The following is a 22,991-nucleotide window of genomic DNA, read 5'->3' as shown; positions in this document are numbered from 1 at the left end:
CTGCCTCTTCTGTTTTAGGGTGCTGTCCAGACTTGAAGCCAGGGACCCAGGTAAGGAGGGGGAACCGTGGTCTTCTCGGATTGCCCCACAAGAGGCTTCAGTCTCTGCTTCTCGAGGCCATGGGTGCCAGTAATCCTCCCTCTGGCCCAATTCAGGTGGTCCCTGTGGGCAGAGAGGATAAGGCCAATGTGAAAAAGCGGGGGGGGGGGGGTTTGCTGGAAGCTTTGTGGTCCAGGTGGTCCATGCCCTGTTCAGATGACCTATAGCCCCTGCCCGAAAGCTCCCAGCCAAGCCGACCTGCTGCCCCCTGTCTCCCCCGCCCCAACCATGTGCCACTGGGTCAAGTTGGGTAGTAGTCATATTTATTAAGTACTTACTGTGTGCAGAGCACTGTACGAAGTACTGGGAAAGAATACATGGGTGAGAATTGTCCCTCGGGGGGCTCCCAATCTAAAATCTAAAATACAACCTAGAATCACCACTGGTCCCAGACCAGCCTTCTGCTTCGACCCCTGATCTTTTGGCTAGAAATGCGCATGCATGTGTACATGCGTGTGTGTGTGGACCCCACTGACCCCGTACCTTCAGCATGGGGATTTGGCAGTGTGGGGAATGCTTCCCAGGTGGCTATTTCCTGACTCCCTTCTCTTCCCTGCCTTGCCAGTAGGGACAGGCTCTTGGTCATTCTTTCCTGGTGCTCTTTAGGAAGCCTGGGGTTGGAAAGGCATCTCATCGCTTTTCTGTCAGTAGCCAGGGAGGGGTGTGGGTGGTCACTGTTCTGAGATGCCATGCTGGGCCTGACCTCACCACAGAGCCTCCGGTCCTCTGCTCTGGTATCCAGGGGACCTCGGCCAGAAGAGTCTTGGCTCCAATAGGGCCCAGTAACGTATAGGCTTCTCCCTCCGAGAGGCAGCCCCGGCTCCCTGACCGAGCAGCGGCGGAGGGGGAGACTGCCACGAGGCCGGTGGGGTTAATTCTCTGGGCCCTGGCCCTTGGCGGTAGGGGGGTCTCTGGGGAAGCGTCTTAGGGCTGACTGGGTCGGGTCTTGTTTCAGAGCAGAGCCTGGCCCCGCTGTTCCAGGAGGAAGACTCCCACCAGAGAATGCTTATGGGGCAGGTCGGTCTGGCGGTTCTGGGGCGTAGGGGAGGGGAACTGTGGTTTTTCCGGAGCCTGGGCCCTGGCCATCCTCCCAGCAGGGTCACCCGTCCGGGTGTCTGGTCAGCAAACGCGGCCCACCGCTAGCCCAGCACCAGGCCGCCTAGCCTGTTGTCCGGGAAGTAGAAGGCCGAGCTGGAGGTGGCGGGGGGTGGGTCGGGCCTTCGTCACGGATGGAAAATCCCGTCCCACTGCTCGATTCTTTTGGGTCCATCTCGGTTTTAGTCAGACTCGGACTGCTGGCTCTGGGCGTGGCCAGACCGCAGAAGGGGATGCGGGTGAGGGAGGGTGGGTGGGCTTGCGGGTGACGGGGCCAGCGGTCTGGCTGGGTGGGGGGAGGGGTGCTCCCCGGGACCACACGGCCTGACGGAGTGTGTCCGCCCCCAGATGGTGACGGAGCTGAGCCATCACCTCCTGAGGCACGGCCAGCAAGTGGGGAAGCAGGAGGTTGGGCAGATGGCCCTGGACTACGTTGCCAAGTTGGTGCGCTTCCTTCCTTCCCTGCCTCCCGCCCCTGGGGCCTGCGGTTCTGCCCATGTCAATCGATCAGAGCTCATCCCTCTAGACTCTAAGCTCACTCTGGCCAGGGAATGTCTGTTTATTGTCGTATTGTACTCTCCCACACGTTTAGCAGAAGCAGCATGGCACAGTGGATAGAGTACGGGCCTGGGAGTCAGAAGGTCATGGGTTCTAATCCCACCTCCGCCACTCATCTGCTGTGTGACCCTGGGCCAGTCACTTCTCTGTGCCTCAGTTCTCTCATCTGTAAAACGGGGATTGAGACTGTGAGCCGCACATGGGACAGGGACTGTGTCCGACCCGATTTGATTGTCTCCACCCTAGCTCTTAGAACGGTGCCTGGCACACAGTAAGCACTTAATACCATTATTATTATTATTACAGTGCTCTGCACACAGTAAATGTGAATAAATGAATATAATGAGTGCCTACTGTGTGCAGAGCGCTCACTGTGTGGAAATATACTGGGAATCAGCATGGCCTAATGGAAAGAGCCCGGGCTTGGGAGTCAAAAGATCTGTGTTTTAATCCTGGCTTCGCCACTTATCTGTTCCATTACCTTGAGCAAATCACTTCACTTCTCTGGGCCTCGGCTACCTCATCTGTAAAGTGGGGATTTAGATTGTGAAACCCATGTGGGACATGGACTGGGTCCATCCTGATTATCTTGTATCTACCCCAGTGCTTAGTACGGTGCCTGATGCTTAGTAAGCACTTAACGAATACCATTTTTTTTTAAAAAAAAAAAAGAGCACTGGGTTAAGTGCTTGGGAGAGTAACATATAATAGAGTTGGCAGACACAGTCTCTGCCCTCAAGGAGCTTACCGTCCAGCGGGGAAGAGAGATGGTAAAATAAATTCTAAGTAGGAGAAGCAGCAGAGTCGGACCAGATGGACATAAATCCAGTGGGGGTGCGGGGAGGGTCAAAGTTCTTGGGACTGTGAGCAGGGGGTCCAGGGTGGTCTAGGCTAATTCCCCCTCTTGGCCATTGCTACAGTGGCGGTTTCAGCCCCCTGCCCATACACCCCCTTCTCCCCTGAGGCCTTGGTGCCACACGGGTCTGTTTTGGGGGGATCTAGAGGCCAGGAAGGTCGACGTTTTTCCCCTGCGGGTGACTCATTCATTTCTTCCTCATCTTACCCTAGCTGGGCCTCGTTGGCCACCTGGTGGACGCCAGCTGGAGGAAGCACAACCTCTGCCCCGGAGCGCCTCAATGGTACGTGCGTTGCTGGCTCACTCTGCCCCGTTCTTGCGGGTCTTGGCCCACGGTAGGGCCCAACTCCCCCTCCACCCTGCAAGCATGGGCCATGGGACCCGGTCATCGGGAGCCAGTGCTTTAGGCCAAGCCTGGGACAGTGAAGAGCTGCCTGGATGGTGTCACTTGGCCTCCACACCACATCTCCCCTCATAAGGGTGGTACCTCTTAAGCTCTTATTATGTGCTGCACGTTGTACTAAATGCTGCGATAGATACGAGGTAATCAGGTTGGACACTGTCCCTGTCCCTCTCAGAGCTCTCAGTTTAAATGGGGGGGAGAACAGGCACTGAAGCCTCATTTTACAGATGAGGAAACTGAGTTACATGAAGACAAGCAAGGAAAGCGACTTACCCAAGGTCAAGCAGCAGGTCTCTGACTCCCAGGTCTGAGCTCTTTCCATCAGACCACACTGCTCCTCCTGAGTGTTGTCATGGCAGTTACTGGGAAGTGGCATTCTGCCAACCCGGCCAGGCTTTGCTGGTCTTCTTCCTCCTCAGCCTGAGGACCAGGGCCACAAGGAGGGCCAGACCCCCACCATTACCATCACAGGCCCAAGGAGATCTGATACCACTCCCAGCCCATCTCTCCCTCCCAGGCTGCTGGGAGTATCAGCTTGGCTTAGTGGATAGAGCAGATTAAGACTGAGAGCCCCATCGGTAAGAGCTCAGTAAATATGATCGAATGAGTGAATGAGGGAGCTGGATCCCTTGGGGACTCTCCTGCCTCCTCCTGAACACGCGGAGAGTGTGGGAGGGCTCGATCTGGGCTCAGCTTGGCAGGGGTTTTGGGGGGACCTCTCTTCCCTCAGCACGGGCCGTGGCGGGATGGAGGAGGCGGCCGTGTTTCACACCATGACCCGGATCCTGGGAGCAGCAGTCGAGATGTGTCTGCCCCTGCCTCCTGGTAAGTGTGGGGTCCATTCGGGATGCAGCTTCCTCTGGGCTCAGAGGGACTCCCGACAGCCTTGGGATGGGACACAGGACTGGATTGGTCACCCCGGCCCTGCATAAAGTCTAGACTCTGGTCCCCACTGTTGCCGCCACAGTGATAGCAATGGTCTTTATTGAGCATCCCCTGGGTGCAGTACCACTGTACCAAACGCTTCTGCCCAGTGGATTCTAGGCCTGGAGAGCCGGTCCACCTAGATCCTGTCTCTTTCTCGACTGTCTTGGACCAGATTGATCGCAGAAAAACCCGCAGAGTCTGGCTGCTAGGGTGGGGAGGGAACCTATCTGCAGGCCTGCAGTCCTCTAGACTGTCAGCTCATTGAGGGTAGGGACTGTATCTGTTGTATTGTTATATCGTACTCTCCCAAGCGATTAATACAGTACTCTACACACAGTAAGTGCTCAGTAAGTATCACTGACTGAGGGCCTCCTTTGCCCTCGCTGGACTGTTCAGTGGGCGAAGGGAGATCCCGATTCCATCAGACTTCAGATTTTTCCGAAGCGCTTCTCCGGAAACAACCCCTGATGGCAAGGTATGGAGAGGCATGCATTCTCCTCCTTTTTACAGTTGGGAAAACAGAGGCATAAAAGGGCGAAGTGATTTGCCCCAAGCCAGTAGCGGAGCTGGGGCCCGAACCTGCATCTCCTGACCCACCGGCCCATGTCGTTTCCACTTGGCCATGCTGCCAGGCTAGATTAGAAAAGACTCCCCCACTTCCGCGGGCATCCCAATAAGGTGCACTCAGAGCTGGCTGAGGGGAGGAATCCTTCACAGCAGAACCCCAGCCCACTGTGAGTCTATGACACTCTTGATTTGCTGGGGCGGGGTGTTACATCTGGAAGATCATGAAAGAATCACTTCCCGCCGTGGTGATAGTGCAGCGTGGTTTAGTGGACAGAGACCAAGCCTGGGAGTCAGAAGGACCTGGATTCTAATCCCAGCTCTGCCACTTGCCTGCTGTGTGACCTTGGGCAAGGCACTTGACTTCTCTGTGCCTCAGTTACCTTATCTGTAAAATGAGGATTAAGACAGTGAGTCCCAAATGGGACTTGGACTGTGTCCAAATTGATTAGCTTGAATCTACCTCAGCCCTTAGAACCATGCCTGGCATATAGTAAGCGCTTAACAAATACCATTAAAAAAAGCAAGCAACGGGCCTGAGAAAACTTGAGGAAGACGGTCATTAGAGTTGGCTCCGGGCTCTGGGTCGGTTGGGCCTTGCAAGTTGTGTTGGATCTTCTCTTCTGCCCACTTCCTCAGGGTAGAGAGAGAAAGCGAATGACCTACTGCGTAGAGCATGGGCCTTGGAATCAGAAAGACCTGGGTTCTAACCCAAACTCTGCCACTTGTCTGAGCAAGTCACTACACTTCTCTGGGCCTCAGTTCCCTCATCTGTAAAACGGAGATTAAGATCGTGAGCCCCATGTGGGACATGGACTGTGTCCAACCCAATTAGATTGTATCTACCCCAGTATTTAGTAAAATGTCTGCATAGTAAGTGCTTAACAAATACCCTTTAAAAAAAAAAAGCTTTGGGGACATGGATATGAGTACAGTTTCCTCTGACCTCCCACCACCCCATAGCTGTGTCCTAGGGGCTGGGGAGTTGGGGAACTTGGGCTGCAGACATGTGCTCTAGTGGTTAGAGTACGGGCCTGGGAATCAGAAGGACCTAGGTTCTAATCCCACCTCTGCCACATATCTGCTGCGTGACCTTGGGCAAGTCACTTCACTTCAGGGAAGCAGCATGATGTAGTGGATACGACCGCGGGCCTGGGAGACAGAAGGTCATGGGTTCTAATCCCGGCTTTGCCATTTGTCTGCTGTGTGACCTTAGGCAAGTCACTTGACTTCTCTGTGCCTCAGTTACCTCATCTGTAAAATGAGGAATAAGACTGTGAGCTCAAGTGTGTTCAAGCTGATTTGCTTGTATCCACCCCAGCGCTGAGTACAGTGCCTGGTACATAGTAAGTGTTAACAAATACCATAATCATTATTATTATTATTACTTTCTATGCCTCAGTAACCTTATCTGTAAAATGGGGATTAAGACCATGAGCCCCATGTGGCACTTAATAAGTCCTTTACAAATACCATTTAAAAAAAAAAACCCCGCCTGAAACGCCTACCCAGTGCCGGTCGCTGCAGCGCCCTGCCTGTCGGAGCCGGCCGGAGCCGGCCAGAACCGCCCACCAAGCCTCCGGCCCTGCAGGTTTCCACACGCTGCACCTGGTCCTGGGGGTCCGGTGCCTCCCCCTGCCCATCCTGCTGCACTACCTGGACGGTGGCATCCTGCGGCTCACCGAGACCGGGGTCACCAGGCTTCTGAAAGGTAAAGCCCCCTGGCCCCTCCCCGTGATCCCCTTTCTCCCAGTGCTCAGACGGGCCTGGGGGTTGTCTCTCTACTCGTCGAGGATATTTTTCCGCTGAGGAGTTGCATCCCTCCACGGTCCATGGGGGCGTCTGAGGAAAGGAAGTCAGGAGATGGCCCACTTTCTGGGAATCACCCCTCCCACCCTCCCAAAGCTGGATCCCCGGTGTTCAGAAATCTGAGGAGGACATGGGGTGGGGTGAGGGGACCTGCTTGTGTGAATCCATTAGAAACCATCAGGGCTGAAGAGTTAGAGCTGCGACAGCTGGGTCAGCGGGGTCTTCCTTCAGTTCCCAAGATCTACGGCTCTCAGCCTGGCCATCGTCCACTGGCCGGAGGGGTCTCCCTTCATCTGGAAACGGGTCCACCTGATTATCGAGGGCAGCGACAGGCTGTCGTGGAGTTTAGCATCTCAGCCGGTCCCTTTGAAAGCTTAACTCATTAGCCAGATCGCAAAATGGCAGTCACTCTCTGGAACAAAGGCTTGTGGGCATCCTTGCTGTCTCGTAGACCTGGACAACAGTGAGAAGAACGAACAACTCAAATTCAGCATCGTGGCTCGGCTCCCTCCGGTAATTGCAAATTCTCTTTTGTTTTCCTCTTTGGGTCTTTGGTGTGGCTCCTCCCTAATGGAAGTGGCTGGAAGTCCAGGGGTGCTGGGAAACGGGCAATCAAACTCCAAGATTGGCTCCAGGAGAGAGGGCAGCCTGCTCTTTCTGCTGTGACCTTGGGCAAGTCACTTCGCATCCCTTTGCCTCAGACCGCTCATCTGTAAAATGGGGATTAAGACTGTGAGCCCCCAGTGGGACAGGGACTGTGTCCAACCTACTTAGCTTGTATCTATCCTAGTGCTTAGTATAGTGCTAGCACCTAGTAAGTCCTTCCCGAATACTCTTTTTTAAAAAATAATGGCTTTGTTCATTACTGGCCTAGGGGGCCTGTCATCTTCCTGAGAAGCAGAGAACTCTTGGACCCTAACCTTTCCATCTCACACCTGTTGACCCCCAATGTGTGTTAGAGAATTGCCCATTCTCTGATTGTCCATGGGAGACAGGTTAGGTTCCTGAAGTGTCCAGTGTTTCTTCCATTTTAAACATATAGACATGAAACCGCGTGGGAGAGTCTTTCTGTCTACTCTGTCCCTTCCCTTGTTTCCCCCTTCTGTTTTCCTCAGTTTATGGTTCCCTCAACTCCTTAAAACCCCTTCCCCTGACTCCCTCCTTCATGTCTGAGGGTCCTCCTTCTGTTGCAAGGGTGGTGGGAGGGACCGACCATCTCTCAGGGGGCGTCCGGGAGTGGGAGATGCCCCACCTGGAGCTGAAGGATTTGACTGTAGTCCAGGACTCTGACTAGCCAGACCACAGGATGGTAGCAGAAGTAGAACTAGTAGTAATAGTAGAAGTAATTGGATTTTTTAAGTCCCCCTTGTGTGCTAAGCACTGTACTAAACTCTGAGACATAGTGCCCCATCACAAGAGGCTCAAACCTAAGAGGTAAGGATGGCAGGGGATTGATGACAGACACCTAACGAAGAGAAGCAGCATGGTCTAGTGGATAGAGCACGGGCCTGGGCATCGGAAGGACCTGGGTTCTGATGCCAGCTCTGCCACTTGTGTGCTGGGTGACCTGGGGCAAGTCACGTCACTTCTCTGGGCCTCAGTTACCTCATCTGTAAAATGGGGATTAAGACTGTGAGCCCCATGTGGAGGACATGGGCAGTGTCCAACCTGATTAGCTTTTACCTATCCCAGTGCTTTGTACAGTGCTTTGAAACACAGTAAGCACTTAAAAGTACCATTTAAAAAAAAAATGTGATTCCCCCTACCCCCCCCACCAAGGTTTCACCGTTTTCATATTACTTGGAGGAAGTCCCATACTGAAGCTTGAAAGATTGGGTTGAAAGGTGGCTGGTTCTTATTTCTTTCTTTGTTGCCTCAGCCCCACCCTCCCTGCAGATTACCTCCTGCTGAGTTTAGTGTAATTTCCATTTGTCAAGCCACATTTTAGCAGAGAAGCCATTGTGTCTCCTCCTATTTACAATCCTTGAGTGTCAGCAGAAGGCTATTTGAGGCAGTGGTTTAGCAACTGCTATGTGCTTTTGAGGCACGTTTGCTTTAAAATTTGGCCTAGAGCTAAGAGCTCATGATCTGACTGAAGTCACGTACCAGCCTACACTTGGAAGCCCTGCACACAATCAGAGGTTTTCTTCGGAGAAGCAGAGTGGCCTAGTGGGAGGATCAGGGGCCTAAGAGTCAGAGAACCTGGGTTCTAATCCTGACTCCGCCAATTGCTTGCTCTTTGTCCTTAGGGAAGTCACTTAAACTTCTCGGTGCCTCAATTTCCTCTGCTGTAAAATGGGGATTAAATCTACTCCCTCATTTAGACTCAGCTCCATTTGGGACAGGGACTGTGTCCAACTGGATTAGCTTGTATCTACTTAAGTGCTAAGGACAATGCTTGACACATAGTAAGTGCTTAAATACAATAATAATATTAATGATAATAATCGGCAATATGGAAGTCAACATTGTCACTGAATTCTGCTACTGCTTGGTAGCAGTAATAGTGCTCTAGTAGTAGTATTAACATTTATTGAGCACCCACTTGGTGCGATGCACTGTGGGAATTCAGAATAATGAAGTGAGATGTCCCTTACCCACAAAGATCTCACATTCTAACTGGGAGACAAACATAAAAAGTATTTGCAATTATGATGATCAAAATAAATCTAGTAGACATATGAACACAAGTGCTAAGGAGGGTGTAAATAAGGCTTAGTGACAAGAGCAGCATGGACTAGTGGATTAAATCATGAGCCCAAGAGTCAGAAGGACCTGGGTTCTTAATCCCACTTGCCTGCTGTGTGAGCTTGGGCAAGTAAGTCACTTAACTTCCATCTCAGTTTCCTAAACTGTAAAATGGGGATTCAGTACCTGTTCTCCATCCTATTCAGATTGTGAGCCCAGTGTAGGACAGGGACTATGTCTGACCTGATTAACTTGTATCTACCCCAGTGCTTAGAAAGGTGCCTGACCCATAGTAAGTGCTTAACAAATACCATAAAGAAAAATGTGCTAGAGTTGGCTGGAGGGATGTTATGGCTCAGGGTGCTGGGAAATCAATCAGGGGGGCTTGTGGGAGGAGGCGGGATTTTAGGAGGCCTTGAAGGTGAGGAGAGTTGTGATCTTTCTGATGTTTAGAGGTGAGAGAGTTCCAAGCCAGGGGGAAGAGAGAATGAGAGGATGGAGGCAGGAGGGTTGAGAGTGAAGTTCAGCTAGACTTGGAAAGAACAAAAACAGCAAGTAAGGGACTAGCGGGTGAAGATAGCAGAGAGGAAAAGAGGGGCCCGGTGGTGGATAGCCTTTGAAGCCGGAAGTGAGGAGTGTTTGATGCAGAGAGACACTGTAGTGTACTGCTGCCTACATAGCCGGTAATGCACAGAGAGACAAAAATGTCAAAAAGAAAATTAAAAAGGCCAACATGGCCTTGGGCAGTCTACAACATGGTATCAAGCTCCATACTACAGTGAAGCTATATAAGGCTGTTATACTGTTAATCAATTACTCAGTTTGTATTTTTTTATGGTATTTGTTAAGTGCTGACTATATGCCAGGCATTGTACTAAGTGCTGGGGCAGATTCAAACTAATCAGGTTGGACCCAGTGCATGTCCCACATGGGGCTCACAGTTTTAATCCCCATTCTACAGATGAGGTAACTGAGGCACAGAAAAGTAAAGGGACTTGCCCGAGGTCACAGAGTAGACAAGTGGTGGAGCTGGGATTGGAACCTAGATCTTTCTGACTCCCAGGCCCAAGCTGTATCCACTAGGTCATGCTGCTTCTCATCTCAGAGAAGCAGCGTGACTCAGTGGAAAGAGCACAGGCTTGGGAGTCAGAGGTCATGGGTTCGAATCCCGGCTCCGCCACTTGTCAGCTGTGTGACTTTGGGCAAGTCACTTCACTTCTCTGCGCCTGTTACCTCATCTGTAAAATGCGGATTAAGACTGTGAGCCTCACGTGGGACAACCTGATTACCTTGTATTCCCCCCCAGTGCTTAGAACAGTGCTTGGCACATAGTAAGCCTAAACAAATGCCATCATTATTATTATTTATTGAGCACTTTTTTATGGTATTTGTTAAGCACTTACTAAGTGACAGGCCCTTACTGAGTGCTGGGGTAGGCACAAGCTAATCAGGTTGGACATAATCCGCATTCCATATGGGGCACCCCAGTCTTAATCTTCATTTTACAGATGAGGCGACTAAGTCACAGAGAAGTGAGGTAACTTGCCCAAGGTCGCACAGCAGGCAGGTGGCAGAGCCGGGATTAGAACACTTTCTCTATGGAGAGCACTGTACTGAGCGCTTGAGAGAGTACAATACCCCAGAATTGGCAGATACGTTTCCTGCCCACATGGAGCTTACAGTCTAACTTCAGCTTTTGAGTGTATCCTTTTCCCTAGTTTGTCATTCCGACATCTTCAACTCTGGGGAGTGGTGGAAGTGGCAAAGAGGAAGAATTAGATGTTTTGTTTTCCTGTGAAGTCTGAAAATCTGTGCATCTGGGAGGTCTTGGAGGCCCAGAGCATCTTCCTTCCCTCCACCCTTTTTTCTCTCTTTCCCCATTCCAACATACATCCTCTCCCCTCTCCCAGCTTTTTTGCCCTCCCAATAGGGCAAATGTTCCCAGGTCTTCGGAAGGAAAACTTGGTCCCCTTGGACCGGGCACTCTGCTCAGACCCATTTTGCTCCCTCTTTTGGGAACAAAACTCCTCCGTTTTTCTTGCCAAATCCCTCAGAGACATCCATGGAGACACGTGTGCCGTCTTTTGCTCGCTCCCTGCCAGCGTATTGCTCAGGGCTGGCAAGGAAATTCCCCGTTCCTCCCCATCTCAGCCGAGCGCCTGGATTAAAAGGGCTTTTCTTTCTTTGGCACCGCTTCTGCACAAAGCATTCTCTGTCTGGCTGAACTTATCGCTGTGGGGAGGAGGGTCCCACCCCAGAAGCAGAGCCATGGGGCTCACAGGATCCTTCTGGATTGTTCTGGCCCGTTAACCCCAAGGTAGCTGAGGAAAATACAGCTTTGAAGCCATTCCCTTCCAGTTGTCAAATGTACTTCTTCACCCAGCGGGTGGTGAGCATGTGGAATTCGCTCCCTCTAGGAGGGGTGCAACTGAAAATACCGTCAGGTCCCTGAAGGATTCAGATAGAGTTTGGGGATGAGCGGTCCATACTAGAAGGAAAGTCAGGGTCAAAGAGGACAGAGTTTGGGATGTCAGCTAATCTGTCTCGTAACTGGGAGGAGGGGATGAGGAAGGCAGCCATTACTAATTACTAAATCAATCACATTTTTCGAGTGCTTACTGTGTGCAGAGCACTATATTAAGTCCTTGGGAGAGTACAATAGAACAGTATAACAGAGGTGGTAGATACATTCCCTGCCCACAGTGAGTTTACAATCTGAAGGGGGAGTGGACATTAATATAAACAAATAAATTACGGATTCAAACATAAGTGTCGTGGGGCTGGGTGAGCGGGGGTGAATAAAAGGGAGAAAATCGGGGTGACGCAGAAAGGAGTGGGAGAAAAGGAAATGAGGGCTTAGGGAAGGCCTCCTGGAGGAGATGTGCCTTCAGTAAGGCTTTGAAGGTAGGGAGAGTGATGGTCTGTCTGATATGAAGAGGGAGGGTGTTCCAGGCCAGAGGCAGGACGTGGGCGAGAGGTCGGCAAGATGGAGGTACGGTGAGAAGGTTGGCATTAGAGGAGCGAAGGGTGCAGACTGGCTTGTAGTAGGAGAGCAGCGAGGTGAGGTAGGAGGAGCTTTGGTCAGAGACAGAATTGTAGACTATTGATCTACCACAGATTGGCATAGTTTTCCTCATCATCAGGGAGACTCTGGGTGGCATTCATCTTGGTGTAGTTTTCCTCATCATAGGGAGATTCCGTGGGTGGCATTCATTCATTCAATTGTATTTATTGAGCACTTACTGTGTGCAAAACAGTGTACTAAGGCATGTGTAATCATCAGGGAGACTCCACGAGTGGTATATGTTATCATTAGGGAGGCTCCCTGGGTGGCATACCTTATCACCAGGGAAGTTCCCTGGGTGGCATGTGTTATCAGGGAGACTCTGTGGGTGACATGCCTTATCATCAGGGAGGTTCCATGGGTGACATGCGTTATCATCAGGGAGGCTCCGTGGGAGGTGTGTGTTATCATCAGAGAGGCCCTGAGGAGCAGAACATTGTGCTAGGTGCTGTGTCCTGTATTAAATGCAACTCACCTAATGGTTTTGCAATTTTCCTTTTTTCTGCTTCCTAGTCCCTGGTGCCCAAGGTCAGTCAGCTGTGGGACCATCCCACAAGCTCCAACATCATCGCCAGGAAACACGTGCAGCTGCTGCTGCAGAAATTTGGGGCACACCGGGTAAGCCAGGGTGCGCACTGGGATCTCCCTGCCGGGCTCAAACTCCGCCCTGGATTTTATTTTAACTCTGCCTTGCCTGGCTCTCGATAGTCGTGTTTTCTGAGTGTCCACTGTGGGCACAGCACTGTACTAAATGATTGGGAGAGCATAATACATGGTCCCTGCCCACAAGGAGCTTACACCCTAGTGGGGGAGGCAGACACAGTACCTGTTACAACTAGGAAGAAGTGCTCAAATAGAGTGTACAACTTGATAGATGCAGAAGTGCCACAGGAGATTGTGAGTGCAAAAATGCTGAGACGATAGCATAGCAGCATGGCCCAGTGGAAAGAGCAAGGGGCCGGGAGTCAAAAGACCTGGCTTTTCCCACTTGCCTGTTGTCTTTCTTAAAATAGAAATGATGTTATTTTAGGAGACTCCTAATTCAATTTTGCAATTGAACTCTATGAACTCTATATGATTATATAGTTGAATCCTTACACCATTCATGTGCAGTTAATTCATATACATGAATGTAGCTCTCAAAAGTACCATGACAAGTCAGAGTAAAACACTAGTGTGTATAGTCTATGAAGGTTTCCACACCTTAGGCTATTCTACTTTCCTTTCACACCCAGACATGTTGATACCATGTAATGAAGCAAAGGAGGTAGAAGGACAAGGCCGACAATCTTATCATAAAGAGACAACCTGAGTGAACCTGGCTGAATATTATATTGCCTTGTCTGTTTCCTTGCTGCTTATAGAAGGAATAGTGGAAGAAATCTTGATTCTCTCTCCACCACCATTCATTCAATTGTATTTATTGAGCACTTACAGTGTGAAGAGCACTGTGCTAAGCATTTAATAAAAATGATGGTATTTGTTAAGTCAGCACTTATATGCTTGGCGCACGTAGCGCTTAACAAATATCATTATTATTATTAAGTGCTTACTACGTGCCAAGCACTGTTCTAAGCACTGGGGGAGATACAAGGTAATCAGGTTGTCCCACTTGGGGCTCACAGTCTTAGTTCCGATTTTACAGATGAGGTAACTGAGGCACAGAGAAGTTAAGTGACTTGCCCAAAGTCGCACAGCTGACAAGAGGTGGAGCCAGGATTGGAACCCACTACCTCTGACTCCCAAGCCCGTGCTCCTTCCACTGAGCCATGCTGCTTCTCTGACTCACCAGTGAGGTCAAACTCCTGCCACTTAAACTAGAGGTAATAAAATGGGAAGTATCTTTTCAGGTATAATTTTAGATTGCATGCTCATTGTGGGCAGGGACTGTCACTGTATTTTGTTGTGTTGTACAGTGCTCTGCATACAGTAAGCGCTTAATAAATATGACTGAATGAATGAATACTGTGTGACTTCAGGCTAGTCACATAACTTCCCAGTTTCCTCTGCTATAAAATGGGGACTAAATACCCATTTTTCCTCCTACTTAAATTGTGAGCTCTATGTGGAACAGGGATTGTGTCCGTCTTGATTCTTTTGTGTCTCCCCTAGCACTTAGTACAGCTGGACATATAGTCAGCATTTAACAAATACCATGATTATTATTATTATTGTTAGGAGGCTGTGACCTGGGGAGAACAATAAACTGAGGAAAGCCTTCTGGGGGAGGTGACCATTTAGGGGACTTTGAAGATGGGGAGGACAGTAGTCTGGAGAATTTGAGGTGGGGTGGAGGAAAGGTGTGAGCTGGGGGTTGCAGGTGAGAGGGTCAAGAATGAAGCACAGTGAGAAGGTGACCTTGTGAAGAAGGGAGACCGTGAGCTGGGGTGTAGTAGGAAAAGAGAGTGGATAGATGAGGGAGCGAATCAGTCAGCCAATCCTATTTATTGAGCGCCTACTGTATGCCAAGCACTTTACTAGGCACTTGGAAGAATATAACAGTAAACAGACACATTCCCTGTCCACAACAAGTTTACAGTCTAAACATTAATATTTAGCAAATAATTGACAGATATGTACATTTAAGTACTGTGGGGCTGGGTGGTGGGAGTTGAATAGAGGGAGCAAGTCAGGGCAATGCAGCAGGGAGTGGGAGAATAAGAAAGGAGGGCTTACTCAGAGAGAACTGATAGACTGCCATAAAGCTAAAGGCCAGGAGTTTCTGCTTGAGGAATGGGCGATCTTTGGAGCTTTGGCAAGATTGGGGTGACGTGATAGAGTTCTGAGAGTGGAGAGTTCACGTTCATACTTCGATACCCCAGTCCCACAATACGTAGATATTTAGGGAAGCAGCATGGAAAGAGCCCATGCCTGAGAGTGAGAGAACCTAGGTTCTAATCCTGGCTCCACCACTTACCTGCTGTGTGACCTTGGCCAAGTCACTTAACTTTTCTGTGACTCAGTTCCCTCTTGGGCAAAATGGGGATTCAAAACCTGTGCTCCCTTCTACTTAGAACATGAGCCCTAAGTGGGACCTGATTATTTTCTATTTGCCCCAGCACTTTGTACAGTGATTGACATACAGTAAGCACTTAACCCCCCCACCCCAGTTATTATTATTGCATATTCTTATACTCTATTTCCCCCATCCCTAATCTATTTTATCAACTGTCTGCCCCTGTAGACTCTTAGCTCCTTATGAGCAAGGTTTGCGTCTGCCAACTCTGTTGTATTGTACTTTCCTAAATGTCTAGTACAGTGCTCTGTACACAGTAAATGCTCAATAAATTCCATTTTTTGTTTCCGCAGTATATTTGGTTTTAGTTACCTTCTGTCAGTGATCTCTTGCCTAGGCAATAAACGAACACTCTGGTTTCTTCTAGCCCAGGCCTGCTGTGATTGACAAGTCATTGTATGAGGTGGAGTTCCTGCCTCTGAACTACTTGGCCAGAATGTTGGCAGAAATGGAGGTTGGCGATCAAGGTAACGTTCACTCTGCTTTCAGCTTTTGTATCTTTCATGGCAGTTAAGAGGCACAGGGGTCCCATCTGCTCGGTGATCTTAAACGGTGAGCCCATGAGGGCCAGGGACTGAACCTGGCATGATTAATCCACTGCTTAGAAAAGTGCTTGACACATAATAAGAACATAACAAAAACCATAATAATAAAAAATCATATCTATTCATGTGGAACGACCTGAAAATATGTCTCATTTTTAAGTACTCCTTGCAAAGCGAAGCACTTAATTGAAAGTGCCAAGCCCAGTGTGTTTGATACAAAGAAACACTTGTCTTAAAATAGCAAACTAACTCACCGCAGGCAAGAATTTGAGGCTCCTGAACTCCATCACCTGTCTCTCTTCCCATTTCCACTCTCCTCACAAACCGAGTGTTCGAGGAGACCAGACAGAGTGATGGAAAAACTATGGAAATAAGTTCGGTGTTTGTTTCTTTCTCCAACTTAGAGTAGGAGGGTCATTTGGGAAAGGAACCGAATCTTATGTGATTATGTTGTATCTACCCCAGTGATTAGGTCAGTGCTTGGCACATAGTAAGCACTTACCAAATACCACAGAGATTGTAATTATTATTATTTCTGGGTCTGTCTCCCACCTTGCTTACCTCTGTGACAGTATAAATATTTGTAAGTGTTCATATATTTACTGAGCGCTTACTATGTGCACAGCACTGTACGAAGCACTTGGGAGAGTACAGTACAACAATAAACAGACACATTCCCTGCCCACAGCAAGCTGATGCAGTAGCAGCAGCAGCAGTGTTTTCCAGTTCAGAGGATCAGACAATCGTCATGTTTATTGAGCATTTAATAATACAACAAAGTTGGTAGGCACGTTTCCTGCTCATGAAGATTTCCATTATGAAGTATTAGATTTTAGAGGGGTTAGGGGAAGGTCACCTTAAAAGCGGGGTCAGTTTGGTTTCAGGGCTATACGGTAATAACTGCTATTACCTGCTTGCTATTATGAGGGAGAATGAGTTCGATGTAGCCGGTGAGTTCTCTGATGTTGTGATTTCTGTAGCGACTCGGATGGGACTGTTTTCATTTTATAATTGCTGATGTCGTGGCTTTCCAAATGGTATTGTGGTCCTTGCTCCAAGAGAAGGGCAGATGTCCATGCAAATCCATCTTTCTCTTTCCAGTTCTCAATCCTCGTGAAGACCAGGACCATGTGGATGCCAGATTCGTGGAGGAAGCAGCCTTGAAAGAAACCACCATGATTCTGGGCCTCTAAAGGGGGCAAAAATGTCAGTTATCTTGCACCTTTTCCATATTTCTCCCTATACCTGCACTTAGGCTTGGCTGTGAAACCCAAATTCCTCATGTGTAAGACCTTAAGGATGGGTAAGGGAAAGGTTAAAACTCTTCCCCACGGTGGTTCAGAAACATCTAGACTGATGGGGTAACTGAGCCTGTGGAGGTTTCTGAGTGGGGAAGGTGGGGAGATACAGTCCAGCGGTTGCAGGTTAAACTGCGGCACAGCTTCTCCTCCTCCAGACTGAGGTGAATGGGACTCTGGGGGGAGTGATAGGGGAGTCATGCGGATGTCAGGTAGGCGAGGGAGCAGACGGTCTGGGGGAAGGCCTGGAGGTGGAGAAAGCAGCTGTTATTGGGGACCATAAAAAATGCGGGTGGGTGGGGGCTGCTCCAGAGTGAAATGGTAGGAATATGGCAAGGTGAGGAATGGCTCAGTGAGCAGTGAGGGAATGCATTCCTCTAAATCATGGAGAGTTAGAAATGAAACAAGTTTTTAACGAGTCCAGGATAAGCAGATTTAGACCCCGAGTAAAGGTTTACTACTGATAGGTGTCAGGGCCCAAGCGGCTTCTGCTTCCAGTGGGTAAGCTTTTGTAATATACAGTAGATGTGTATATAGCGTAGCTGAGGGGGGGTTTTGTTTTCTGCGTTTTGTGGCCTTTTTTTGGTAATTGAAAGGTCTTTGAAGGGAATTTTATTTAATTTTATACCAGTGGCTTTTTAGTGTTTATAAAATGTTTAAACAGGGGAAAAGTTTCAAATAAACCCTATTAGTATCCTGGTCTGGGTGTCTTTGCCCTAGCTTTCCTCAGGCGACACACGATCCATGATATCTCTGAGTGAACGGTTGCCTCTCTCTCTTGCCCTCACCCAACAGTCAGTTTCCCGGTTCCAGATCTTCCTGGCAGTTTTATCTTTAACTTCCCTGGTGTACTTTTGGGCAATGAGGGGACAGTATTCCCCCAAAAGGTAAAACTGGAGTGAACGAATGTTCTATGAAACAGTACGTGCCCTTCTCCTACCCAGAGACTCTTGGAGAGTACATGGCTCTTTGCTCTGCACAAAATAGACACTCGATAAATACTTTTGATTGTTTGATAAAAATAGAGCCAGGCCAACCTGCCACATAGAGAGGCAGTCCTGGTCCCTTCTTCCCTCCTCATTTCAATACAATGATTTGAGTCTGTGGAATCGCATGGTTAGGACTTAATGTCTCTGGGCTAAATGACAGGAAGGGCCTATGTCCATGATTTGTAAAATAAACATTAGGTTTTCTGGCTTCACGCAGCTTCAAGGTTCAGCACTCATTAGACTGCAATTTGTTTCCAGGTTTATAATTAGAAAATAACAGAATTACTGTTGTGGCACTTATTTTGGTGAAGCTTGGACAAGCATGCCAACCCTCCCCCCCCCCCCCCCCCAATTCTGAGGGTTGGTTAAGGACTGCATTTGGAGTTTAGAGAGATTGGGGTGGGGCTGTGACCCCTGGACCTTCTCGGGTAGTGTGGGCAGGTCAGATTTCAATTGGCTTCAAAACTGGCTTTCTTATATGCCTCATGTTGGAACCAGGTTCACTGGGTTTGAAAGGAGCCTGTCCCCCATAGGGCCGGGGCAGGGGCAGGGCCCCTTCTGCTTCTGGGATGTAGGCGTTGGGGCGCTGCTCAGCCGTTGTGTAAACCCCTGAAGGCAGCAGGTGCTGCTCCTCTTCGATGGCGAGCTGAAAGAATGAGAGCCTCCATTAGCGGAAATCCCTGGTCAACCGCTTCGGCCTCAGAGCTGCCCGCTTCGTTCATAGATGGGTTAGAAATATCCTAGTAAGAGCACTCCTGGGATAGTCTCCATGCCTCTCCTTCCCCTCCCCTTCTCTTCCCTCCCCCCCACAATTTTTTTTATGGTACTTGCTAAGTGCTTACTATGTGCCAGGCACTGTACTAAGTGCTTGGGGTGATAGAAGCTCATCAGGTTGGACACAGTCCTACATGGGGCTTCGCAGTTGTAATCCCCATTTTCCAGATGAGGGAACTGAGGCCCAGAGAAATTAACTACCTTGCCTAAGGTCCCACCCCTGACAATTGGTAAAGCCAGGACCAGAAGCCAGGCCCTTCTGACTCCCAGGCCCGTGCTCTATCCACTATACCATGCTGTTTCCCCTTTCCTCCTCTCCCCTTCCCCTTCCCATCTAACTCTTCTTGGGAGGAGGACTTGGGGGCGGGGGGCCGAGAGGGGACGTCGCAGGGGATACTTGGCTTCCTCACTAGCGCAAGAGAAGGGAACTGGGTAGGGCTGGAAGCCTTCCCCACAGAGTTCTGAGCTTGCACCAGCCAGGCATTGTCTTTTCCTGGCCAGGCTGAGCCCAGATAAAAGGAGGAAAGGTGGCTGTGCCCCCGACCCAGGCCTCCTGCCGCACTGTGTCACGCAGACCCAGTGTTCACATGTGGAGGACAAAGGGTTGTGCTAAATATGGTCAGAAGGGCCAAGGAAGGGGAAGAGAGCTTGACGTGGCCACGGGTTTGGGTCGGTGCAGGTAAAGGCCCTGGGAGGAACAAATGATTGAAATGACTTGTGTCCAACCTGATTTGCCTGTGTTCCCCGCCAGCACTTAGTATAGTGCCTGGAACATAGTAAGTGCTTAACAAATACTATTATAATTATTATTATTGTTATTATTATTGAAAGCCTCATTGCTATCAGGATGCCCGAAGTGGAAGGCCTGCCCTGCCTCTTCTGCCACCTTTGTCCCCTTCTCCCTTGCCCATCTTGGCCCCGCCCAGGACCGCTCTAATCCAGGGGCAGGCCGGGCAGGGAGGTCCCGCTGCTGGTGCACAGATGGCCCTGGCCGGCACCCTCAGACCGCCCAACTGGGGCTCCCCCGCCCCCTCCACTTCCTATCCTCCCACCCACAAAGTAAGCCAGTCTCCTTCCCTGACCCTGCTGGGTCTGCTGGGGAGAGAGACTAGCAGGTTTGCGGGGCTGGCTGGAAGGGTAACCTGTGGCCCATGCAGGTCTCTCAGTTGACGGCGGGGCCGTGAGAGGCTCAGAAGGGAGCCCACTGACCACTGCGGGGGTCAGGCCTGACCTCTGACCCTTAATGACCTCTGACCCTTAAGCACCGCAGGGAAGGCCAGAGCAGCTTGAAGGGGGATGGGGAGCAGTGGAGGAGCCTGAGGCCTCCCTGGCGACTGGAGCAGGGGGAAAACTTGTTTTGATAGCTGAATTTGAACTTGGTTTTGGATTTGACTTTTACTGTAACGTGTAACGTCCAAAGGGAGAAGCTGAGGGGAAGAGAGTTGGGGATCCAGAGAATTGAGTGGCAGAAATGTGAGGGCAGGGAGCACAGAGCTGGTGGGGCAAAAAACAGAGAGCTGGGGGGAAAAAAGCAGAGAACTGATGGTCCAAGAGCAGAAAGCTGTGGCGCTGAGAACAGAGAGCTAGGGGCCAGAAAGTGGGTGGGACAGAGAGCTCTGGGGCAGCAGTCTAGGGGGCAGAGACCTGTGGGATGTCTTCATTGATTTGGGCACACTGCCCCTGTGTATTTCCCACTCTAATGTCATCATTAATTTCTTTTTTTCAAGGCATTTGTTAAGCGCTTACTATGCACCAGACCCGAGGTAATCGGGTTGGACACAGTCCCTGTTCCACAAGGGGCTCCTAGTCTTAATCCCCGTTTTACGGATGAGGGAACCGAAGCCGAGAGAAGTGAAGTGACTTGCCCAAGATCACCCAGCAGGGATGTGGCAGAGGCAGGATTTGAACCCAGGTCCCAGGCCTGTACTCTTTTCCCCAAGCCACACTGCTTCTAACAATCCTGATGATATAGTGCTCTGCACACAGTAAGCGCTCAATAAGCAGCATGGCTCAGTGGAAAGAGCCTGGGCTTGGGAGTCAGAGGTGATGGGTTCGAATCCCAGCTCTGCCACTTGTCAGCTGTGTGGCTGTGGGAAAGTCACTTAACTTCTCTGTGCCTGTTACCTCATCTGTAAAATAGGGATTAACTGTGAGCCTCATGTGGGACAACCTGATTACCCTGTATCCACCCCAGTGCTTAGAACAGTGCTCTGCACATAGTAAGCGCTTAACAAATACCAACATTATTATTATTATTATTATTATTAATAAGTATGATTGAATGAGTGGTGATAATCGTGATCAATAGCAATAATAGTTATAGTGAGATAATAGTGAGAAGCAGCATGGCTTAGTGGAAGGAGCCCGGGCCTGGGAGTCAGAAGGTCATGGCTTTTAATCCTGGCTCTCCCACATGTCTGTGTGACCTTGGGCAAGTCACTTCACTTCTCTGGGCCTCAGTTATTTCATCTGTCAAATGGGGATTAATGACTGCGAGCCCCACGTGGGACAACCTGATTACCTTATATCTACCCCAGCGCTTAGAACAGTGCTTGACACATAGTTAGCACTTAAATACCATCATCATCACGATCATCATAGCAACAGCAGCAATCGCGGTGGTAGAATGGGGCCCCCCGCCCTTACCTGCATCTTTTCTTCCAACGCTGCCTTGTGCATGTCTTCATCCCTCAGCACCTTCAGCCACTGCTCCTCGATCTCCCCGAGCGGAAGGCCGTTATCCAACCTGGAGGAGCAGGAGAAGAGGAACTGCTCCCTGTCCCTCACTTCCTTCTGAAGCTTGATGGTGGCAGCCTGCTTCATGGACAGTTCGGCCACGAGGGCCATCATCTTCTGGGTCATGCCCTTGATCTTCTTCTGGAATTCGATCATCTACAGATACCAGGAGACAAAGAAGGGGTGGGGAGCCCTGAGTCATGAGGGAGGCTTCCTTCCATCCGTGAATCGAGCTGCCAAGAGGTACCTTAAGAGGTACCACAGTCCTCTAGACCTTAAGCTCACTGCGGGCAGGGACTGTGTCTGTTATTTGTACCTTTTTTAATGCTATTTATTAAGTGCTTACTATGTACCAAGCATTGTTCTAACCTCTGGGATAGATACAAGGTAATCAGGTCAGACAAAGTCCATGTCCTGTGTGAGGCTCACAGTCTTAATCCCCATTTTACAGAAGAGGGAACTGAGGCACAGTGGAGTGATATGCCCAAGGTCACACAGCAGACGAGTGGTGGAGCCGGGATTAGAACCCAGGTCCTTCTGACTCCCAGGCCTGTGAGCTAGCCACTGGGCCATGCTGCTTCTCGTTGACAATTACTGTTATAAAGATAGACAAATACTGTTGTATCATACTGTCCTAAGCACTTAGAGTGTTCTGCACATGGTAAGCATTAAAAAAGTATGATTAACTGACAGGTAAGGCAGGCCCGGTACTTTGGGATGGTGTTGGGCACTTGGGTCACTGGGAAAATCCCACTCAGATTTCACTGATGCTTACTTTCATATTTTACTACAACCCCTGAAACTGTGGAACAGATGGATCGGGCCTATTGGCGTTGAAAAGCTTGGTTGGAGAAACACTTTTCTAGAATCTGTCACTTCTACAAGTGGATTCCCTGGGCTGGACAAACGGCAGGGATTTTTTTTCTTTTTTAAGGTATTTGTTAAGCGCTTTCTGTGTGCCAGGCACTGTATTATGTGCTGGGGTAGATACAGGATAGTCAAGCTGGACACAGTCCATGTCCAACGTTGGGCTCTCAGTCTTAATTTGGGATTTGGGCTTGATTGGGAAATGACCGTGGAAGAGTCCTTTCCAGGTGCTAAGTGGGGGTGCCCTAAGTCCCATTCCTCAGAGACGTTGGACAGCTAGGTGGCCCCTCTGACCTTTTTGGCCAGGTGGAGGGTGTCCTGCTTGTTGCTCTCAGTCCTGGAACGGAGTCGGTCTGTCAGCCGAGAAACCTGCTCGTAGATGAAGTCCTTTTCCAGCAGCTTCTCCTCTTTCTTCGCCAGGAGGAATTCCAACTGTGGAGACAACAATTTGCTTTCCTGAGATATCTTTCTTCCTGCTGCAGAGTCAGGCAGGAATAAGCACATTCTTGCTTTAATGTGGCTTCCCCCTAGATTGGCCATTCTTGCAGATCAAGTAGCTGATAGTGTCGAGCTTTTTTAACAGTTCACTTTTACTATCATTATTATTACTGTACTCGTTAAGCACTTACTATGTGCCAAGCACTGTTCTAAATGCTGGGGTAGATACAAGTTAATCAGTTTTGACACAACCCCTGTCTCACAT

General features: G+C 49.7%; 2 protein-coding genes across 3 annotated transcripts in view; one reads left to right on the top strand and one right to left on the bottom strand.

The window, feature by feature from the left end:
• LOC100076062 (gamma-secretase activating protein) overlaps positions 1-17,621 on the top strand; it is a 62,115-nt gene extending 44,494 nt beyond the window's left edge. For both annotated transcript variants that reach the window (XM_029077782.2, XM_029077783.2), the window contains exons 22-31: positions 19-50; positions 1,055-1,116; positions 1,543-1,638; positions 2,821-2,891; positions 3,742-3,836; positions 6,094-6,213; positions 6,763-6,824; positions 12,577-12,681; positions 15,447-15,546; positions 16,726-17,621. In XM_029077782.2, coding sequence (XP_028933615.1) covers positions 19-50; positions 1,055-1,116; positions 1,543-1,638; positions 2,821-2,891; positions 3,742-3,836; positions 6,094-6,213; positions 6,763-6,824; positions 12,577-12,681; positions 15,447-15,546; positions 16,726-16,817 — 835 coding nt within the window. In that variant the 3' untranslated portion in view covers positions 16,818-17,621. The remainder of the gene's footprint in view (positions 1-18; positions 51-1,054; positions 1,117-1,542; positions 1,639-2,820; positions 2,892-3,741; positions 3,837-6,093; positions 6,214-6,762; positions 6,825-12,576; positions 12,682-15,446; positions 15,547-16,725) is intronic.
• Positions 16,351-22,991, bottom strand: part of CCDC146 (coiled-coil domain containing 146) — a 92,381-nt gene continuing 85,740 nt past the window's right edge. The window contains exons 17-19 of the mRNA XM_029077780.2: positions 22,583-22,720; positions 21,332-21,577; positions 16,351-18,557 (exon numbers count right to left, since the gene is read on the bottom strand). Coding sequence (XP_028933613.1) covers positions 18,354-18,557; positions 21,332-21,577; positions 22,583-22,720 — 588 coding nt within the window. The 3' untranslated portion in view covers positions 16,351-18,353. The remainder of the gene's footprint in view (positions 18,558-21,331; positions 21,578-22,582; positions 22,721-22,991) is intronic.

This window comes from Ornithorhynchus anatinus, chromosome 13, assembly GCF_004115215.2.
Source record: "Ornithorhynchus anatinus isolate Pmale09 chromosome 13, mOrnAna1.pri.v4, whole genome shotgun sequence".
NCBI lineage: Eukaryota > Metazoa > Chordata > Mammalia > Monotremata > Ornithorhynchidae > Ornithorhynchus > Ornithorhynchus anatinus.
The sequence above is the reverse complement of the archived record's forward strand: the minus strand, read 5'-3'. Positions and strand labels throughout refer to the sequence as shown.